Source organism: Lampris incognitus, chromosome 4 (genome assembly GCF_029633865.1).
Source record: "Lampris incognitus isolate fLamInc1 chromosome 4, fLamInc1.hap2, whole genome shotgun sequence".
In the NCBI taxonomy this organism is placed as follows: Eukaryota; Metazoa; Chordata; class Actinopteri; order Lampriformes; family Lampridae; genus Lampris; species Lampris incognitus.
The window spans coordinates 68,973,742-68,992,885 of NC_079214.1; the positions used below are offsets into that span (position 1 = coordinate 68,973,742).

Genomic DNA, 19,144 nt, shown 5'->3' on the forward strand with positions numbered 1-19,144 from the left:
TAGCGTAGCGGTCTATTCCGTTGCCTACCAACACGGGGATCGTCAGTTCGAATCCCCACGTTACCTCCAGCTTGGTCGGGCGTCCCTACAGACACAATTGGCCGTGTTTGCAGGTGGGATGCCGGATGTGGGTATGTGTCCTGGTTTCTGCAGTAGTGCCTCCTCTGGTTGGTTGGGGCGCCTGTTCGGCGGGGAGGGGGAACTGGGGGGAATAGCGTGATCCTCCCACGCGCTAAATCCCCCTGGCGAAACTCCTCACTGTCAGGTGAAAAGAAACGACTGGCAACTCCACATGTATCGGAGGAGACGTGGTAGTCTGCAGCCCTCCCCGGATCGGCAAAGGGGGTGGAGCAGCGACCGGGACGGCTCAGAAGAGTAAGGTAATTGGCCAAGAACAATTGGGGAGAAAAAATGGGGGGGAAATCCAAAAAAAGAAAGAAAGAAAGAAAGCTAGCTGGCTATCCTACGTTTTCACTCCTGCTGTAATGCAGCGCTTGTCAGCAGATCAGAGGGAGGGTGAGGAAGGGCAGATTAGACCATCTCAATTATATGCATTGTCTTGTTGTCAAAATCAGTGGTGAGACTAATTGAGACTAATTCATTATTTCAGTATTATTTTAAATCGAATTGTTCATTTAGTTCAACATTAGGCTTTATTTTATGTTGACATGTTCTTATAACTCCTCCGAGAATCGTCACCTTAACGTGGTGGAGGGGTTTGTGTGTCCCAGTGATCCTGGGAGCTGTGTTGTCAGGGGCAATAGCCCCTGGTAGGGTCTCCCAAGGCAAATTGGTCCTAGGGGAGGGGCCAGACTAGGAGAGATTCCCAAAAAAACCCAGTGAATTTACACCAGCAGAGTTACAGCACCTCGCCCAGAAAAGGGAAAACGGGGCTTTCTCCTGGAGCCAGACCTGGGAGGGGAGCTCGCCGGCGACCGTCTGGCGGCCGGGCCTTGGCCCATGGGGCCCGATCGGGCCCAGCCTAAAAAAACAACATGGAGCCGCCACCCCGTGGACCCACCACATGTGAAGATGAGCATTGGGGTAGGGTGCAATGCAGGCCGGGCGGCAGACAAAGGCGGGGACCGGGGCGTGCCAACTTCCAGCATCGCAGATTGGTCCTCGGGACGTAGAATGTCACCTCTCTGGGAGGGAAGGAGCCTGAGCTGGTGCGGGAGGTGGAGTGGTACCAACTAGATATAGTTGGACTCACCTCCACACATAGCATGGGCTCTGGTACCAAACACCTGCAGAGGGGCTGGACTTATTACTTTTCCGGAGTTGGCCATGTTGACAGGTGCCGGGTGGGTGTGGGGATAGTCACTAGTCCCCGGTTGAGCGCCGCCGTGTTGGAGTTCTCCCCGGGGAATAGGGGGTTGCCTCTATATGACTGCGAGTTGCTGGGGAAAAGGCTCTGACTATTGTGTGTGCTTATGCACCTAATAGCAGTTTGGAGTATCTGGCCTTCTTGGAGTCTCTGGGTGGTGTCCTGGATAGGGCTCCGCCTCGGGACTCTATAGTTCTGCTGGGGGACTTAAACACTCGCGTGGGCAATGATGGAGAAACCTAGAGGGGCGTGATTGGGAGGAATGGTCTCCCCGATCTGAATCCGAGCGTTGCCTTGTTATTGGACTTCTGTGCGAGTCATGGATTGGCAATAACAAACACCATGTTCGAACATAAGGTAGTTCATAAGTGTACTTGGTACCAGAACACCTTAGGCCGAAGAGTGACAATAGACTTTGTGGTCGTATCATCAGATCTGCGGCCGTATGTTTTGGACACTCGAGTGAAGAGAGGAGCAGAGCTGTCAACTGATCACCACCTGGTGGTGAGTTGGATCAGAAGGAAGGCTACCGGACAGACCTGGCAAACCCAAACGTATAGTGAGGGTGAACTGGGAACGTCTGGTGGAGGCCCCTGTCCGTGAGGTCTTCAACTCCCACCTCCGGAAGAAGTTCTTGTGTATCCCGAGGGAGGCTGGAGACATGGAGTTTTTGTGGGCCATGTTCAAAGCCTCTATTGTAGATGTGGCAGGCAGGAGCTGTGGTCAAAAGGTCATCGGTGCCTGTCGAGGCGGCAACCCAAGAACCCGCTGGTGGACACCAGTGGTGAGGGAAGCCATCAGGCTGAAGAAGGAGGCCTTTCGGACTTGGTTGGCCCAGGGGTCTCCTGAAGCAACAGACAGGTACTGGGAGGCCAGAAGGGCTGCTGCTTCGGGGGTCGCAAAAGCAAAAACTCAGGTGTAGGAGGAGTTCGGCGAGGCTATGGAGGAGGACTTTCGGTTGGCCTCCAGGAAGTTCGGGTAAACCATCCGGCGACTCAGGAAGGGGAAGCAGGGCTTGACTCAGGCTGTGTTCAGCCGGGGAGGGGAACTGTTGACCCGGACTGGGAATGTTGTCGAGTGGCGGAAGGAACAGTTTGAGGAGCTCCTGAACCCGCCTAACACGTCCTCAGTGGAGGAGGGAGAGTCTGAAGACTCAGGGGAAGTCCCACCCATATCCCTGGTAGAGGTTTCTGAGGTAGTTAAAAAGCTCCTCGGTGGCAAGGCGCCGGGTGTGGATGAGATTTGCTCTGAGATGCTGAAGGTTCTGGACATTGTTGGCCTGTCTTGGTTGACACGCCTCTTCAGTGTCACGTGGAGGTCGGGGTCAGTACCTGTGGAGTGGCAGACTGGGGTGGTGGTTCCCATATTCCAAAAAGGGGGACCGGAGGGTGTGCTCCAATTGCTCAGCCTCCCTGGGAAAGTCTACTCTAGGGCTCGAAAGGAGGCTCCGACTGATTGTTGAACCTCAGATCCAGGAGGAACAATGCAGATTCCATCCTGGCCATGGAACAACAGACCAACTCTTTACCCTTGCGGAAGTGCTGAGGGGGGCATGGGAGTTTGACCAGCCAGTCTACATGTGTTTTGTGGACTTGGAGAAGGCTTATGACCCTGTACCCTGGGGCACTCTGTGGGGGGTACTGCAGGAGTAAGGGGTACCGGGGCAGTTGCTACAAGCCATCCGGTCCTTGTATAACCAAAGTGAGAGCTGTGTCCGCATTCTTGACACAAAGTCAAGCTCGTTTTCGGTGGGTGTCGGACTCCAGCGAGGTTGTCCCTTGTCTCCGATTCTGTTTGTTATATTCATGGACAGGATTTCAAGGCGCAGCCAAGGTGAGGAGTGTGTCCGTTTTGGGAACCTCAGAATTGCATCTCTGCTCTTCGCAGATTATGTGGTTTTGTTGGCTTCATCAGAACGCAACCTCCGGCACGCACTGGGGCGGTTTGCAGCTGAGTGTGAAATGGCTTGGATGAGAGTCAGCATCTCCAAGTCTGAGCCCATGGCTCTCTACCAGAAAATGGTGGATTGCTCTCTCCGGGTTGGGGATGAGTTGTTGCCTCAAGTGAAGGAGTTCAAGTATCTCGGGGTCTTGTTCACAAGTGAGGGTAGGATGGAGCAGGAGATTGACAGGCGGATTGGTGCAGCATCGGCAGTAATGTGGACGTTGTGCCGGACCGTTGTGGCGAAGAAGGAGCTGAGCCAGGAGGCAAAGCTTTCAATTTACCAGTCAATCTTAGTTGCAATCCTCACCTATGGTCATGAGCTTTGGGTAGTGACCAAAAGGATGAGATCGCAGATACAAGCAGCTGAAATGAGTTTCCTCTGTAGGGTGTCTGGGCTCAGCCTTAGAGATAGGGTGAGGAGCTCGGACATCCGGAGGGAGCTTGGAGTAGCGCTGCTGCTCCTTTGCATTGAAAGGAGCCAGTTGAGATGGTTTGGGCATCTGATTAGGATGCCTCTTGGACGCCTTCCTTTGGAGGTTTACCGGGCACGGCCAACTGGAAGGAGACCCCGGGGTAGACCCAGAACTCGCTGGAGGGACTACATGTCTAATCTGCCCTGGGAACGCCTTGGGATCCCCCAGGAGGAGCTAGAGGGCATTGCTGGGGAGAGGGACATCTGGAGTGCCCTACTTAGCTTGCTGCCACCGCGACCCGACCCCGGAAAAGCAGCAGAAGATGAGATGAGATGATGTTCTTATAAAAAATTATATTAAAAATATGTTTTATTGAATTGCTCCATGTGCCCATGTTAAAGGCTTCATGTGCAACAACATGTTATAGGTTCCCGACCCCTGCTATAGGCACTGTGGGACAACACTGCTCTGAAGACTCAGGTTTGAGCATAGTTACAGCCATGTGTCTTATTGGAGTCACTACAGCTGCTCAGTTGTAGGTTACTCTTGAGTAAAAGTGCCAGTGGGACCAAAATGTGAATCTGAAGAAGTTAAAGCAACTGGCAAAAACACTAGTAAAAATCCTTGAATATTATATAAAAATGACAGCCATCATACTGAGAGGTGTTCCTTTACCACTTGCAGGACCTGCAGCACCCCAACGAGTTCATCCGTGGCTCCACCCTGCGTTTCCTGTGCAAACTGAAGGAGTCCGAGCTGCTTGAGCCCCTCATGCCTGCCATTCGGGCCTGCCTGGAGCACAGACACAGCTATGTGCGCCGTAATGCTGTCCTTGCTATTTACACAATCTACAGGTACCCATATTTAGAACAATTTCTGTTGAATAGTGATTGTTACATGTAATAACCTTTCAATAGTTACATGTGCAGCATTTTATTCCAGACCAACACTGACCTATTGTCGTTGTTCATGTTACACAGGAACTTTGAACATCTAATCCCAGATGCCCCAGAGCTGATTCACGACTTCCTTGTCAACGAGAAAGATGCCAGCTGTAAAAGAAATGCTTTCATGATGCTGATTCATGCTGACCAGGTCTGAAGCTCATTTTCAATTTTCCACTGTTGCTACCATTTAGTGGCACAAGGCCTGTTTCTGTCTGAACCAATTGTGTAATTGTCATTTACAGGATAGGGCTCTGGATTACCTGAGCACCTGCATAGATCAAGTACACACGTTTGGGGATATTCTCCAGCTGGTCATTGTGGAGCTGATTTACAAAGTGAGTTGGTTGTTGTCCTCATCTTTTCTCTATATTTAAGATGCACAGCACACTGACATAGCAGCCAGGCTGATATGTGATGGCTGACTCTTTCTGTGTCCCAATAACAAGGTGTGCCATGCCAACCCTTCTGAGCGTGCCCGTTTTATTCGCTGTATCTACAACCTGCTACAGTCCTCCAGCCCAGCTGTCAAGTATGAGGCTGCCGGAACTCTTGTCACCCTCTCAAGTGCACCCACAGCCATCAAGGTACAATATATTTTGGCTACAGAGTGCATGCTATGTTCTTTTGTCCACTTTTTCAGGACATACAGCAGATATAAATAGTCTATACACCCCAGTTAATTTTTTTTGTGATGTAAAAAAAAAAGGGAAACCGGGTGTCCGAGTACCAACACGGGGATCTCCAGTTTGAATCCCCATGGTATCTCTGGCTTGGTCGGGCATCTCTACAGACACAACTGGCTGTGTGTGCAGGTGGGAAGCCGGATGTGGATATGTGTCCTGGTCGCTGCACTAGCGTCTCCTCTGGTCGGTCGGGGCATCTGTTTGGGGGGGGACTGGGGGTAATAGCGCAATCTTCCAATGCGCTATGACCCCCTGGTGAAACTCCTCACTGTCAGGTGAAAAGAAGTGGCTGGTGACTCCACATGTATGGGAGGAGGCATGTGGTAATCTGCAGCCCTCCCTGAATCAGCAGAGGGGTGGAGCAGCGACCAGGATGGCTTGGAAGAGTGGGGTAATTGGCAGGGTACAATTGGGGAGAAAAACGGGCAATAATGCAAAAAAAAGAAAAGAAAAAAGAAACCCAAGTTAAATCATGTGGTAACTTTTCCACTTTTTTTTATTAATTTAAATTTAAATTGCATCCTATAAACATAAAAATAATCTGAAACATTTTAGGGAATTAAAAAAAATAAAAACTTATAATAACCTGGTTGCACAAGCATCCCCTTTTATAATGGGGGATGTGGCTGTGTTCAGAATTAACCAATCACATTCAAATACATGTTAAATAGTAGTTAGTGTATCCTGCCATCAATTTAAGTGACTGTGATTAACCACAAATAAAGTTCAGCTGTTCCTGTACATTTTCGTGACATCTTTTTGGTTGTATCCAACCGCAAAAGCCACGTTCGACACAGAGCTTACAAAGCATGAACGGGATCTCATTGTTGAAAGGTATTAATAAGGAGAGGGGTACAAAATAATTTCCAAGGCATATATAGATATACCTTGGAAAAAAGTGAAGACAATCATCAAGTGGAGAAAATATGGCACAACAGTGGCATTGCTGAGAAGACAAGGAGAAAACTGGTCAGTGGGGCTGCCAAGAGGCCTACAGCAACATTAAAGGAGCTGCAGGAATTTCTTACAAGTACTGGTTGCTCCCTACATGTGACAAGAATCTCTCGTATTCTTCTTAGCTCTGGGATGTGCGGCAGGGTGGAAAGACGGAGGCCTTTTCATGTGAGAAATCACATCCATGCCTAGCTGTTTTACAAAAAGATACATCCAGTCTCCCAAAACTATATGGAAAAAATGTGGTATGGTCAGATGAGACCAAGGTTAAAAAATTTTGGCCATAACTTCAAAAGGTATGTTTGGCCCAAAAACAACACAACATCACCAAAAGAACACCATACCCACGGTGAAGCATGGTGGTGTCAGCATCATGCTTTGGGGCTGCTTTTCTTCAGCCAGAACTGGGGCTTCAGTCCAGGTAGAGGGAATCATGAATAGCTCCAAAATACCAGTGGATATTGGTGCTAAACATTGAGATATCTGCTAGAAAGCTGAAGATGAAGAGGACTTTCACCTTTCAGCAGGACAGCGACCCAAAGCATACATCCAAATTAACAAAGGAATGGCTTCACCAAAAGAAGATCAACGTTTTGGAATGACCCAGCCAGAGCCCAGGCCTGAATCCAATTGAAAATCTGTGGTGTGGGCTGAAGGGGGCTGTGCACAGGAGATGCCGTCGCAGTTTGACTGATCTTTAATGTTTTTGCAAGGAAGAGTGGGAAAATATTGCCAAATCAAGATGTGTCAAGGCCATGCACTACGCTTGTGCTGAGGGGTGACCAGATCGTATATATTGAAGATTGAAGGGATGATTGACAATTGTTTTTTTTCCCACTGGTAATAAGGTGATTTTCACTAACTTCCTATCACAAGTAAGATGTTATAAAAATAATCTCTAGAATCTGCACGCTGCATTTAAAGATGTTTCTGGTGGTGCCGCATGTCCACCCTCTGAGACCCATTAATCAGCATGAGTGACAAGTGAATTTTAAATCCTTAATTACAAACCAGTTTGCTGTCTAACTCTGAAAGACCAAAAGCAAATCCTGGCAAAGTGGGCTAAACATTTTGAAGCCCTACATAACCAGCACTCACCAACTGACCAACCCATCCTGGAAGAGCTGCGAATTTGTCCACCCATCTCAGACTTTGACCACTCACCAACTTTTCAAGAAGTGCTTGCAGCCATCAACTCCCCCAAGAACAAGAAGTCCCCTGGCAGTGATGTTATCTAAGCAAACTCCTAAAACAAGGAGGATACCTGTGACCAGAGTGTTCTATCAGTACATCCTGCAGGTCTGGGACCAGAAGAGTGTCCCTCAACAATGAAGGGATACTAACTTCTACCCTTTCTATCCAAAACTTTAGACCGTGCTGTCTTTAACCAACTTTCTTTGTACTTCCACCAGAACAACCTCTTGGACCCCAACTAGTCTGGGTTCAGGGTAGGTCACTCAACAGAGACAGCCCTCCTTGCAGTGACAGAATCACTGCACTCTGAGCGCAAACACTCTCTCCTCTGTCCTGATACTCCTGGACCTGTCAGCTGCGTTCGACACAGTGAACCACCAGATCCTCCTCTCTACCCTCGAGGGGCTTGGTGTCACAGGCTCTGCACTCTCAATGTTTGCATCCTTCCTGACGGGTCGCTCCTACCAGGTGATATGGAGGGGATCTGTGTCGGAGCCTCGCAGACTGAGGTTCGGTTCTGGGTCCTCTCCTTTTCTCCCTGTACATGACATCCCTGGGTTCTGTTATTCGCTCGCATGACTTCTCTTACCATTGTCATGCCGATGACACCCAGCTGATCTTGTCCTTGCCCTCTGACACACAAGTAGAGACACGCATTGCTGCGTGCTTGACTGACATCTCGGAGTGGATGGCGACACACCACCTGAAGCTCAATCTGGACAAGACAGAGCTGATGTTCCTCACAGGGAAAGGTTGCCCGCACCGAGACCTGGCCATCCCCATTGACAACACTGTGGTGACGCCAACACGGACTGCGAGGAATCTGGGTGTGATCCTGGACGACCAACTGTCGTTTGCTGCAAACGTTGCATCAGTTGCTCACTCCTGCAGATTTCTCCTCTGTAACATCAGGAGGATTCACCCATTCCTCACCGACGAGACGGCACAGGTGCTTAACCAGGCACTGGTCATCTCCTGTCTGGACTATGGCAACTCCCTCCTTGCTGGCGCCCCGGCATCGGCCATCAGACCTCTGGAGCTTGTTCAGAAAGCTGCAGCTCGTCTGGTGTTCAACCACCCTAAGTTCTCCCACACAACTCCCCTTCTCATGTCCCTACACTGGCTCCCAGTAGCTGCTCACATCCAGTTTAAGACTCTGGTGCTAGCCTACAGGGCAGTGAAAGGAACAGCTCTTTCCTATCTCCAGGCCATGGTCAAAGCCCTACACCCCCGCCCAACCACTTCGCTTTGCTGCCTCAGGACACCTGGTTGCCCCATCGCTCAGATGCCCCTGCTGCCGATCGACCCGGTCACGGCTCTTTTCTGTCCTGGCCCCACAGTGGTGGAATAAACTCCCCACTGATGTCAGGACAGCGGAGTTGCTGCCTATCTTTCGGCGTAGGTTGAAAACTCACCTCTTCAAGAACTACTATCCTGTTACTTGTTCTTAGCACTTATTGTATTCACTCATTTAAAAAAAACTCTTTCTTTCGCTTTTACTTTAGCACTGGTTTTGCTCTTAGATGCTTGTTTAGAGAGAAGATGCACTTATGACCTCTGATGACTAGTAGTTCTCCTGATTTCCTACGTTAAATGCACTTATTGTAAGTCGCTTTGGATAAAAGCGTCAGCTAAATGACTGTAATGTAATGTAAAATCAAGCCTGGAATTAGGTCATTTTTAGGGCAAGTCCACTTTGGCCTTTGATGAATACAAATTTATTGGGGCATCGCGGCCAAAATGTAGGGCACCAATGCAAAGCCAATGGTGCTATCACAATAAGTGGTAATTACATTGTATGAAAACAAAACAGTATACAGTCAACAATTAGGAGTCAGTGAGTTGAAAAACAGTACTGAGTTTATTAAAACTGTACTGACCCTGATCATGTTGGGGCTCTGATTCTGACTGACCCTGATCACTTCGTGGCTCTTGTGATTCTGACTGATCCTGACCACTTTGGGGTACCTGTGAGTCTTCTTGATTAGTGTGTCCCTGATTTTTGGAGGCCCTGCAAATATATATATTGTTGAATTAATTAATCAATGTTCTAATCCTTTCATCAATTTATTTATTAATCATTTTAATTATATTTTTAATATTTGATGTATTTATTGTTCAATTTATATTCCATTTATTTTATTGATATAAATTTGAAATTGAATATTACTGAATGTTGTATACAGATTGGGCTCAACTTACCTAGTGAAAAAGGCTTCCAGTTTATGATATTTACTCCCAATTTTGTCTTGTTCCCTTTCCATTTCACGCTTTGTGTGCTCCTTTTGTGTCATAGCGCTGAAAAAGTTGCAACCCGTCAGATCTCACAGCAAATGCCAAAGAGCTGTCGGCCAAAGAGGGCAACCAACTACATGTAATGAGTCTAGGATCACTTTTACCTGTTTTTGACTATTCTACACTGACCATAGATAATGTGTAATGTTATTGTATCCCCCACTATCCCTAGCATAATTTTATGTTTGCTGCACCGCAATTAAATACAGTAACATTAAACTTCTCCATAGCTGTTGATTAAATACCAACAATTTACCCAATTTGCAATATAATAGCTGTTATATGGCCGGAACTACCCATTCTATAATGAGTCAGTTAACTAACGTTACTCACAACCTTCGCAGGCTGAAAATGACATCTCGATGATCTGGTAAGTTAAATCGAATATGGAGGTGCTTATTCGGGAGTATGAATTCAAATGCTTTTTCTTGCCATGATTTCTGTAACGTTAGCTACCGTTAACTGCTAGCTAATGTTAGCAAGATTCAAGATGAGTAATGTTAGCGAGCTAACACGTTAGCTAACCCTAATGTTTATACCAAAAAACATAGACTAAGTTATAAACTATGTACGTTCGTAGTTAGCCAACACTATGCAGCAATATCCTGGTTAACTTAAAAACACATGTGTATTAATACTTACACTGTAACGTTACAGTGTTTAGCTGCTTGTGTTTGTGCTTAGCTGCCAGACATATATATGCGGGAGTGGGAGAAATCTCGCGCTACTGTTGATATCCAGCGTGATGACGGCGACACTGGGAAATGTGAGTTTGTTTATGTGCTGCATGGCATGTAGTTTTAAATGAGGAAATAGCAACTTTCTTTTAAGTGCATAACGGCCAGTTCAAAACAGGGCATACCAAACTGGCCATGTGGGTAGTTCATTTTAGAAGGGGCATTACGGCCATACTCCAGGGCATCCACTGCACTGGCGATTTGGCTGTCGTATAATTCCTGCCCTGTAAAATTGTCACCCTCTACAAAAACAGGGGTGACAAGTCTATCTGCGGCAACAGTCGTGGCATATCCCTACTACCTGTTGCAGGCAAGGTCCTAGCAAAGGTCATGCTATGCAGGATGGTGATGCACTTGACAGAGCATCTGCTGCTAGAGTCACAGTGCGGTTTCAGGAAGAACAGGAGTACTGTGGATATGATTTTCATAGTGAGACAGCTACAAGAAAAGTGCCGCGAACAACATCAGGACCTTTTCATGGCTTTTGTCGACCTCTCCAAAGCTTTTGACACTGTGGATCGAGAGGTACTTTGGAAAATTCTAAGAAAGTTTGGCTGTCCAAGCAAATTTGTGAACATTCTATCACAGTTCCATGATGGGATGGTGGCACGGGTGGCCATAGGAGGACAGGAATCGGCGCCCTTTAATGTATGCACTGGAGTGAGGCAGGGGTGTGTGCTGCCACCGGTACTCTTCAACATTTACCTCCTATGTGTCACAAAACTTTTTCATAAAGATCTGGAAGGCAGTAGTGGGATCACAATAGACTTAAGTGTAGATGGAAAGTTCTTCAAAATCCGAAGGTTCCAGGCAAACACCAAGTTGTTTGCAGTGCAGGTCATTGAGCTGCAGTACGCTGATGACTGCGCTCTTGTGGCTCACACACCAGAAGACCTGCAAACTATCCTTGCCACAGTTGTGAATGCCTACAGCAGGCTGGGTCTATCAGTCAACACAACCAAGACAGGTATTATGCCAATGGAGGTCCAGCTCCCCACCCACTATGCCTGTCTTCACTATAGAACACCAACCACTCTCAGTTGCTCCATCTTTCAAATACCTGGGCAGCATCCTTTCTGAGGGCTGCAACACTGATCACAAAACTCATAATAGAATCAAACAAGCCTCTGTAGCCTTCAGCAAACTCCGACGTAAGGTCTTCCAAAACGAACACCTCCACCTGCACATCAAAATTGCCATTTACAAAGCCGTCTGCATTACAACTGTCCTATACAGCTGTGAAGCCTGGGTCACATACAGCTGCCACCGAGGGTTGCTGGAGTGGTTCTACATAAGGTGTCTGCAGCGAATCATGGGGATCATGTGGCGTGACCGTGTGCCTCATGCTGAGATTGTAGCTAGGATAAACTGCTAGAGCATAGAAGCCACAATCACTGAACACCAACTGCACTGGCTTGGGCATGTCAACAGGATGCCTCAAGAATGCCTGCCACGTCAAGTCCTGTATGGACAGCTTCATCTGGGTCACCGGTCCACATGTGGCCAGAAGAAGTGATACAAAGACCAGCTAAAAACATTGCTTAAGAAGTGTTGTATTGATCCCCTGAAACTGGCAAAAGCTGCCATCAACTATTCCAACTGGCGGAAGATCTGCCAGACACACAACGAGGCCTGTCCCCACTAACTCAGACATCATATGCCCAACGTGCAATAAAACTTGTTGATCAAGAATTGCACTCTACAGTCATCAAAGAACACACCGTTAATGAGGAGGGATGTCATCATCAGACTCGATGGACTACGTAGTGCTGCAACTAATGACTGTTTTGATAGTTGACTAGTCATCAATTATTGAAACGATTAATCGACTAGTCGGATATTGAATCACACAGAACAATAGCTCATGTCATTAACCATCATGTTTAGTATTGACTCAGTGAGGGCAGTCACTTGCTGCGGTGTACACGTCTGCTTCTTTTGCGTAAAGTCATCCATGGTGCCTTTACTCTTCATCGGAGTCGGACTGCGTACATCTGATTAAAAAAGACATTTGTCAGGCAGAAGGGTGACATTACTCTTTTAAACTCTTAGAATCCTGCACGCAGGTATAGATGGAGTTGTACTGGCTTTATGTTAATGTTAAAAGCCAAGACAACACCGTCTATACATAGCTAGCTAGCCAACAAGCTAACTATCTTACCGAGTCACCGTCCGCATCGTCCAGATGTCCAATGTGCCTTCTCTTCACATGTTCGTACATTACTGAGGTGCTCCCATGATAAGCAAGGTACCTTACAAATCTTGCAGGTAATCCTTTTCTTTGCCAAGTTGAGGGTAAAATGCTCCCAGACTTTGCATGTTTTAGGACTCGATGCTGTTGCATCAGCCGCTGCCATTCTGCTGTTTTGTTTACCTGTCCCGTCACTTCCACTTTCGTTTCCGGTCGCTTTTGCGCATGTGCAACTCTCAGAGAGTTGGAAAGGAAGCGAGATACCTCACACTACTTCCATGATCCATCACCAGCTCCGGTGAAACGACGTGTGAAATACATGCGCGAGGACGTAACCAACGAATTGTCAACAATTGAACTCGTTGGCAACTACGTCGATTAGTAGTTGCACCCCTACCAGCAAGCAAGCAAGTAACTAGGGGTGTGCACACTTATGCAATCAGGTTATTTTTAAGTTTTTTATTTTTTTCTCTAAAATATTTGATTGTTTTTCACTTGAATATTATAGTTAGCAATTTAAAAAAAGAAGTGGAAAAAGTTCTGATATGGTTTATCTTGGTTTCTTTTTTTTTTTTTTACATCACAATAACCTGCCATTTCAACAGGGGTGTGCAGAATTGTATATCCACTGTTGTACTGACACCCTTTACAGAGCAAGCTAAATCTGTATTGCCCTACACTTGATAATAATATTAGTGTTTAAAGGGTCTAACTGCATTGAGGTATATTTGTGTTGCTCTGACTGGATTCTCACTGCCCTTGCTGTTACTGCAGGCTGCTGCTCAGTGCTACATTGATTTGATCATCAAAGAGAGCGACAACAACGTGAAGCTAATTGTTCTGGATCGACTGATTGAGCTAAAGGAGCATCCCACCCATGAACGTGTGCTTCAGGTAATTCTCTTTGTGGTTGCAATTTTTAGATTCCAGAAAACCTTTTCAGATTGAAAGGCCAGCAAAAAATATAGCAAAATAACATTTATTTTTAGTCCGATAAGTGAATGACTGTTTCTACTGAGCTTTTCCAGTCCTTCAGCACAGAGCTTCACTGTGGTATGTCTGCATCATATTACAGTATGGGAACCCAACTGGAGAATTGAACCCCTAAGCTTAGAAGTGTTCATGCTAGGGCTGCACAATGTATAGTTGTTGTTTTTTTTCTCTTGTCATTGCGATATGAAAATGTGCGATATACACATCACAAAGGGCTGTGCTATCAGCAGATGTGGCCTATCACTCGCTGTAAATTCCACACGCTACATGTAAACCACATAATCCAATCAGACCTGGCCTTTCAAAGATGTGATGTACGCTAAGTAAACCAGCGATAGGCTCAAAAAAAAAAAATAAAACCCACATAGAATTAAAGACAGAGCAAGAGGTCTAGATGACAATTTGAACGCAAGCGAGGAGATGGTACTAAAACATGTCAGTACACATGTTGCATGGATATACTTGGGAGAAAAAAGATGACGTCTCACTAAAGCAAGACTTTTCAAAACGAGTTGAGCAGTGGCATATGTGTGATGATCACAGCAAGAGGGAACACTACAACCTGCCCAGTTACTACAGTGTTTACCCTATGTTCCTGCGCCGCCCCAGAATTATGAGCGCTGCCACTAAAATGTCACACGATCATTAATATCAATGAGCTACTAAGGATTTTCTCTCACACATCTTACATTACTGTGGAATTGTTCTGAGTCATGGACTAGTGCACTAAATCCCAGAATCCCTCCTCTCCTCATTCTTCAAAGGACATTACGTGGAAAGTACTGTTATAAGAGTAGCATAGCTCCTTTAAGGGATAAGGCGGTGCGTAATATGTTCATAGCGTGTGTGTGGCAGAAAAGTGGCAGTGAAAAATAATTATAAAGGCACTAGTCGGACCTCTGTCGGTCAGCTGATTCAGCATGTTGAATCGGCGGAGCCCGTCGGTGAGAGAGATTACTCTGATTGGCTGTTCAGTTTGGCGAGTCAGTGCAGAATGTACATGCTAGTTGGCCGTCTGCTGTAGTCTTTGCGGTGTGTTTAAGTGCCACTTTTTGGCCCAGACGGCAGGTGATGTGAAGCGACGCAACAGACAACCTTCGTCGCCACTAGTCAGTTTGGTGTCTGGGCCCTGAGGGTTAGAGCCAGTCAGAGGCAGAGTAGGGCAGGTCTTCACAGAACATTATGAAATAATTAACTTATAACAAAAGTTATAAGTGAGTTGATTAAATGTTCGTTGTTATCGCCCATTGTTGCGGACCTCGGACCTTGAATAAACATCAGAAGCTGGCCTTTAAGTAGTAAGTTTGAGGATCCTGCTGTACCGTGCAAGACTGTCCATATCGTGCAGTCCTAATTAGTAGCGTGCTTTAGGAATATGCTGCTGCCAACTGAGCTACGTGGGACCACATCACCTGTTTTCACCACCTGTATTTTCTTGAATCTATGTACTCACGAAGTTGTAGTCAACAGTTTTTCTTCATGAGGCAGAACCAGTGTGCAGTGCAGCCCTCGGTGCTCTACATATTTGTAATTCGGTGCACACTTGCACTTCTCAACCCCTCAGGACCTAGTGATGGACATCCTGCGTGTGCTTAGTACGCCTGACCTGGAGGTGAGAAAGAAGACCTTACAGCTAGCCCTGGATCTGGTCTCATCTCGCAATGTAGAGGAGGTATGTACTCTGTGTGTGTGTGTGTGTGTGTGTGTGTGTGTGTGTGTGTGTGTGTGTGTTCGTGTGTGTGTGTGTGGTTGGAAGTATTTTCTTTTACAGAAGAGGCCCTCTTCTGTAAAGAGGGACAGTCTTGAGTCCAAGTCTGACGTTCATGTGTCTTTCAGCTGGTGATTGTCTTGAAGAAGGAGGTGATCAAGACCAACAATGTGACTGAACACGAGGACACTGATAAATACAGGCAACTCTTGGTTCGCACCCTCCACTCCTGCAGCGTGCGCTTCCCTGACATGGCGGCCAACGTCATTCCTGTGGTGAGCTGGTCTTGCTGGTCAGATGCAAGAGAAAATGACTGTTGATTGTTGGTTATTTTGTGCGTCTCTGAGACAGTTTGCGTAAACATATCCTTTTTTTGTGTGCGTTTGACGCACACAGTTGATGGAGTTTCTAAGCGACACTAACGAGGCGGCAGCCGCAGACGTGTTGGAGTTTGTACGGGAGGCCATTCAGAGATTTGACAGCTTGAGGCCCCTCATCATAGAGAAGGTGCTGGAAGTTTTCCACGCCATCAAAACTGTCAAGTAAGGCATCACACATACACACGCATCGGTGTAAATTATGCAGCCCCCCCCCGCCTTGGTGTCAGCACTGGTGCCAAAATCATCAATTAATGTAATGTGATGTGTGGTGGGGTCAAAAGAGAAATGAGTTCCTGTTGACCAAGCTTTGGTTTTGTTCAAGATATTTTGTTGTTGGTGTGTGTGCATGTGTTTTCTGTTAACACAAGAACGACCAAGCCGGTCATTATGACTGTTTTGGACTTTCAAAGTTTAATAAGTTTGGGGGGGTGGGGAGAAAAAAAGTTACAGACCTGCCGCTCCCTGAATGCTTCTAAAATTGCACGTTTGCATTAAAATGAGTTTTAGATCAATTGCACAAAAAAAAGTTATGATAAGATCTACCTAAAACCACCGTAGGCAGTCAAAGTGACCGTCTCATAATTTGCACGTGATGGTACGCGTCATGTGACTATTTATGACGTGTGTTGGTCGCATCATGTGACTAATCATGACGTGTGTTGGTGGTGTCATTTCCTTGGTGAAGTTCGTTGGTCTGTCCTAGAAACACACTAGCGTCCTCCAGTGCAGAGAAATAGTCTACACTTGATGTGTGATTATGTCCAACACGTCTGGTTACAGACGCAGCATGACTACCACCGAGGTGTTGCGGTATTTACAGGCGTTGGACAGCGGCCATTTTAAATTGTTCGAAAAATAGTATTTAAGTTGTTAAAATGTTAATTTTGGTGTCAGTTTCCTAACAGACACACTAACATATGTAATACATTAATATCTTTACTGGGTATTTATCTTGACACAATATGGAGTTTAGATACTGGTGGTCATTTTGACCGCCCATGGTCGTTTTAGGTATGAGTGAAATTCCGGTCCTTCTAGTGTTAGAGGACGACAACACATTTATAAGAACAGTCATACACTTTTTGATGCATAGTACTGAAAAATCCGAGTTCTGGTTTTAATGGATTTAAGCTGATCCACGTGGAGGATAATTCCAGTTTTTGTAGTTTTTGCCTATCGGTTATATCATTTTACTTACCGACTTTATTTTGGAGAACTTCGACTTGTGACCACCACTAGACACAGTTTTACACTGGTGTCTTAACAGGCAACCAAACACAAGCCTTATAGCGGTTATTCATCATTTCTTTAATTAGTCTTTAATTAGTTTGTTTTCATGCTGCAAATCCCAGCATTCCATTCGAAACAGATCAGAATTTCCGACAGTTGTAGATTTTTGTGTAATACTGGCAAGAGGGGGTGTCCGGGTGGCGTGGTGGTCTATTCCGTTACGTATCAACACGGGGATCGCCGGTTCGAATCCCTGTGTTACTTCCGGCTTGGTCGGGCATCCCTACAGACACAATTGGCCATGTCTGCGGGTGGGAAGCCAGATGTGGGTATGTGTCCTGCTTGCTGCACTAGCGCCTCCTCTGGTCGGTCGGGGCACCTGTTTGGGGGAGAGGGGGAACTGGGGGGAATACTGTGATCATCCCACACACTATGCCCCCCTGGTAAACTCCTCACTGTCAGGTGAAAATAAGCGGCTGGTGACTCCACGTGTCAGAGGAGACGTGGTAGTCTTCAGCCCTCCTATACAACAGGATGGGTTAAATGCAGAGAACAGATTCATTGTAACAATACAATGTCAAATAAAGTGGCTTCATTTCATTTACAGCAGCAATATTTTGCACTGGAATCAATTCATTGAAATCGAATCGTTGTGATCAGTGGATTTGCTTCTGGTTGTGAATTAAATTTGCGCAATTGCTTCATGTACAATTCAAATTTAGTGAACTTCGGCATGCAAATTTAGAATGTTGGCCAATAGCAAATGGAGACATCTATCATTTTAGCGGTGTCACATCATCCAGTTTTAAGCAGTGTCCTCTACCAGACTAAAAACTGCTACACAGAAATATGGCATGCAAAATATTTGCTGTTAGTCATGAAGCAGGAGTAGATGGTATAATTATGTTTTATTAATTTAATCTTGTTAAGATTTTGGTTGCCAAGCTTCGCTCTTCCAATTTCTGGTATGACCTAGGCCTTACACTACTACTACTACTTTCGGCTGCTCCCGTTAGGGGTCGCCACAGCGGATCATCTGTTTCCATCTCTTCCTGTCCTCTACATCTTCCTCTGTCACACCAGCCACCTGCATGTCCTCCCTCACCACATTCATAAACCTCCTCTTTGGCCTTCCTCTTCTCCTCTTCCCTGGCAGCTCCATATTCAGCAACCTTCTCCCAATATACCCAGCATCTCTCTTCCACAACTTGTCCAAACCATCTCAATCTTGTCTCTCGCTTTGTCTCCAAACCGTCCAACCTGAGCTGTACCTCTAACATACTCGCTGCTAATCCTGTCCTTCTTCATCACTCCCAATGAAAATCTTATCATCGTCATCTCTGCCACCTCCAGCTCCACCTCCTGTCTTTTCGTCAATGCCATTGTCTCCAAACCATATAATATAGCTGTTCTCACAACCATCTTGTAAACCTTCCCTTTAACTCTTGTTGGTACCTTTCTGTCGCAAATCACTTCTGACACTTTTCTCCGCCCGCTCCACCCTGCCTGCACTCTTTTTTCACCTCTTTTGTACACTCCCCGTTACTTGGGACAGTTGACCGACCCCAAGTATTTAAACTCATACACCTACGTCACCTTTACTCCTTGCATCCTCACCATTTCACTGCCCTCCCTCTCATTCATGCGTATGTATTCCATCTTGCTCCTCCTGACTTTCATTCCTCTTCTCTCCAGTACATACCTCCACCTCTTCAGGCTCTCCTCAACCTGCACCCTACTCTCACTACAGACGACAATGTCATCCGTAAACATCCTAGTCCACGGAGACTCCTGCCTGATCTCGTCCATCAACCTGTCAATCACCATTGCAAACAAGAAAGGGTTCAGAGCCGATCCTTGATATAATCCCACCTCCACCTTGAACCCATCTGTCATTCCAACCACACATCTCACCATCGTCACACTTCCCTCATACATATCCTGCACCACTCCTACATACTTCTCTGCAACTCGCGACTTCCTCATATAATACCATACCTCCTCTCTCGACACTTGTCACATGCTTTCTCTAAATCTACAAAGACACAATGTAACTCCTTCTGACCTTCTCTATACTTCTCAATCAACATTCTTAAAGTAAACATCGCATCTGTGGTGCTGTTTTGTGGCATGAAATCATACTGCTAC

The 19,144-nt window shown here is 46.3% G+C and overlaps 1 protein-coding gene across 1 annotated transcript in view; it reads left to right on the top strand.

Annotated features, from left to right (window-relative positions):
- Positions 1–19,144, top strand: part of copb1 (COPI coat complex subunit beta 1) — a 40,500-nt gene that overhangs the window by 10,714 nt on the left and 10,642 nt on the right. The window contains exons 4-11 of the mRNA XM_056278247.1: positions 4,369–4,538; positions 4,665–4,779; positions 4,874–4,966; positions 5,078–5,215; positions 13,460–13,579; positions 15,243–15,350; positions 15,515–15,661; positions 15,783–15,928. Of these exons, the coding sequence (XP_056134222.1) occupies positions 4,369–4,538; positions 4,665–4,779; positions 4,874–4,966; positions 5,078–5,215; positions 13,460–13,579; positions 15,243–15,350; positions 15,515–15,661; positions 15,783–15,928 (1,037 nt within the window). The remainder of the gene's footprint in view (positions 1–4,368; positions 4,539–4,664; positions 4,780–4,873; positions 4,967–5,077; positions 5,216–13,459; positions 13,580–15,242; positions 15,351–15,514; positions 15,662–15,782; positions 15,929–19,144) is intronic.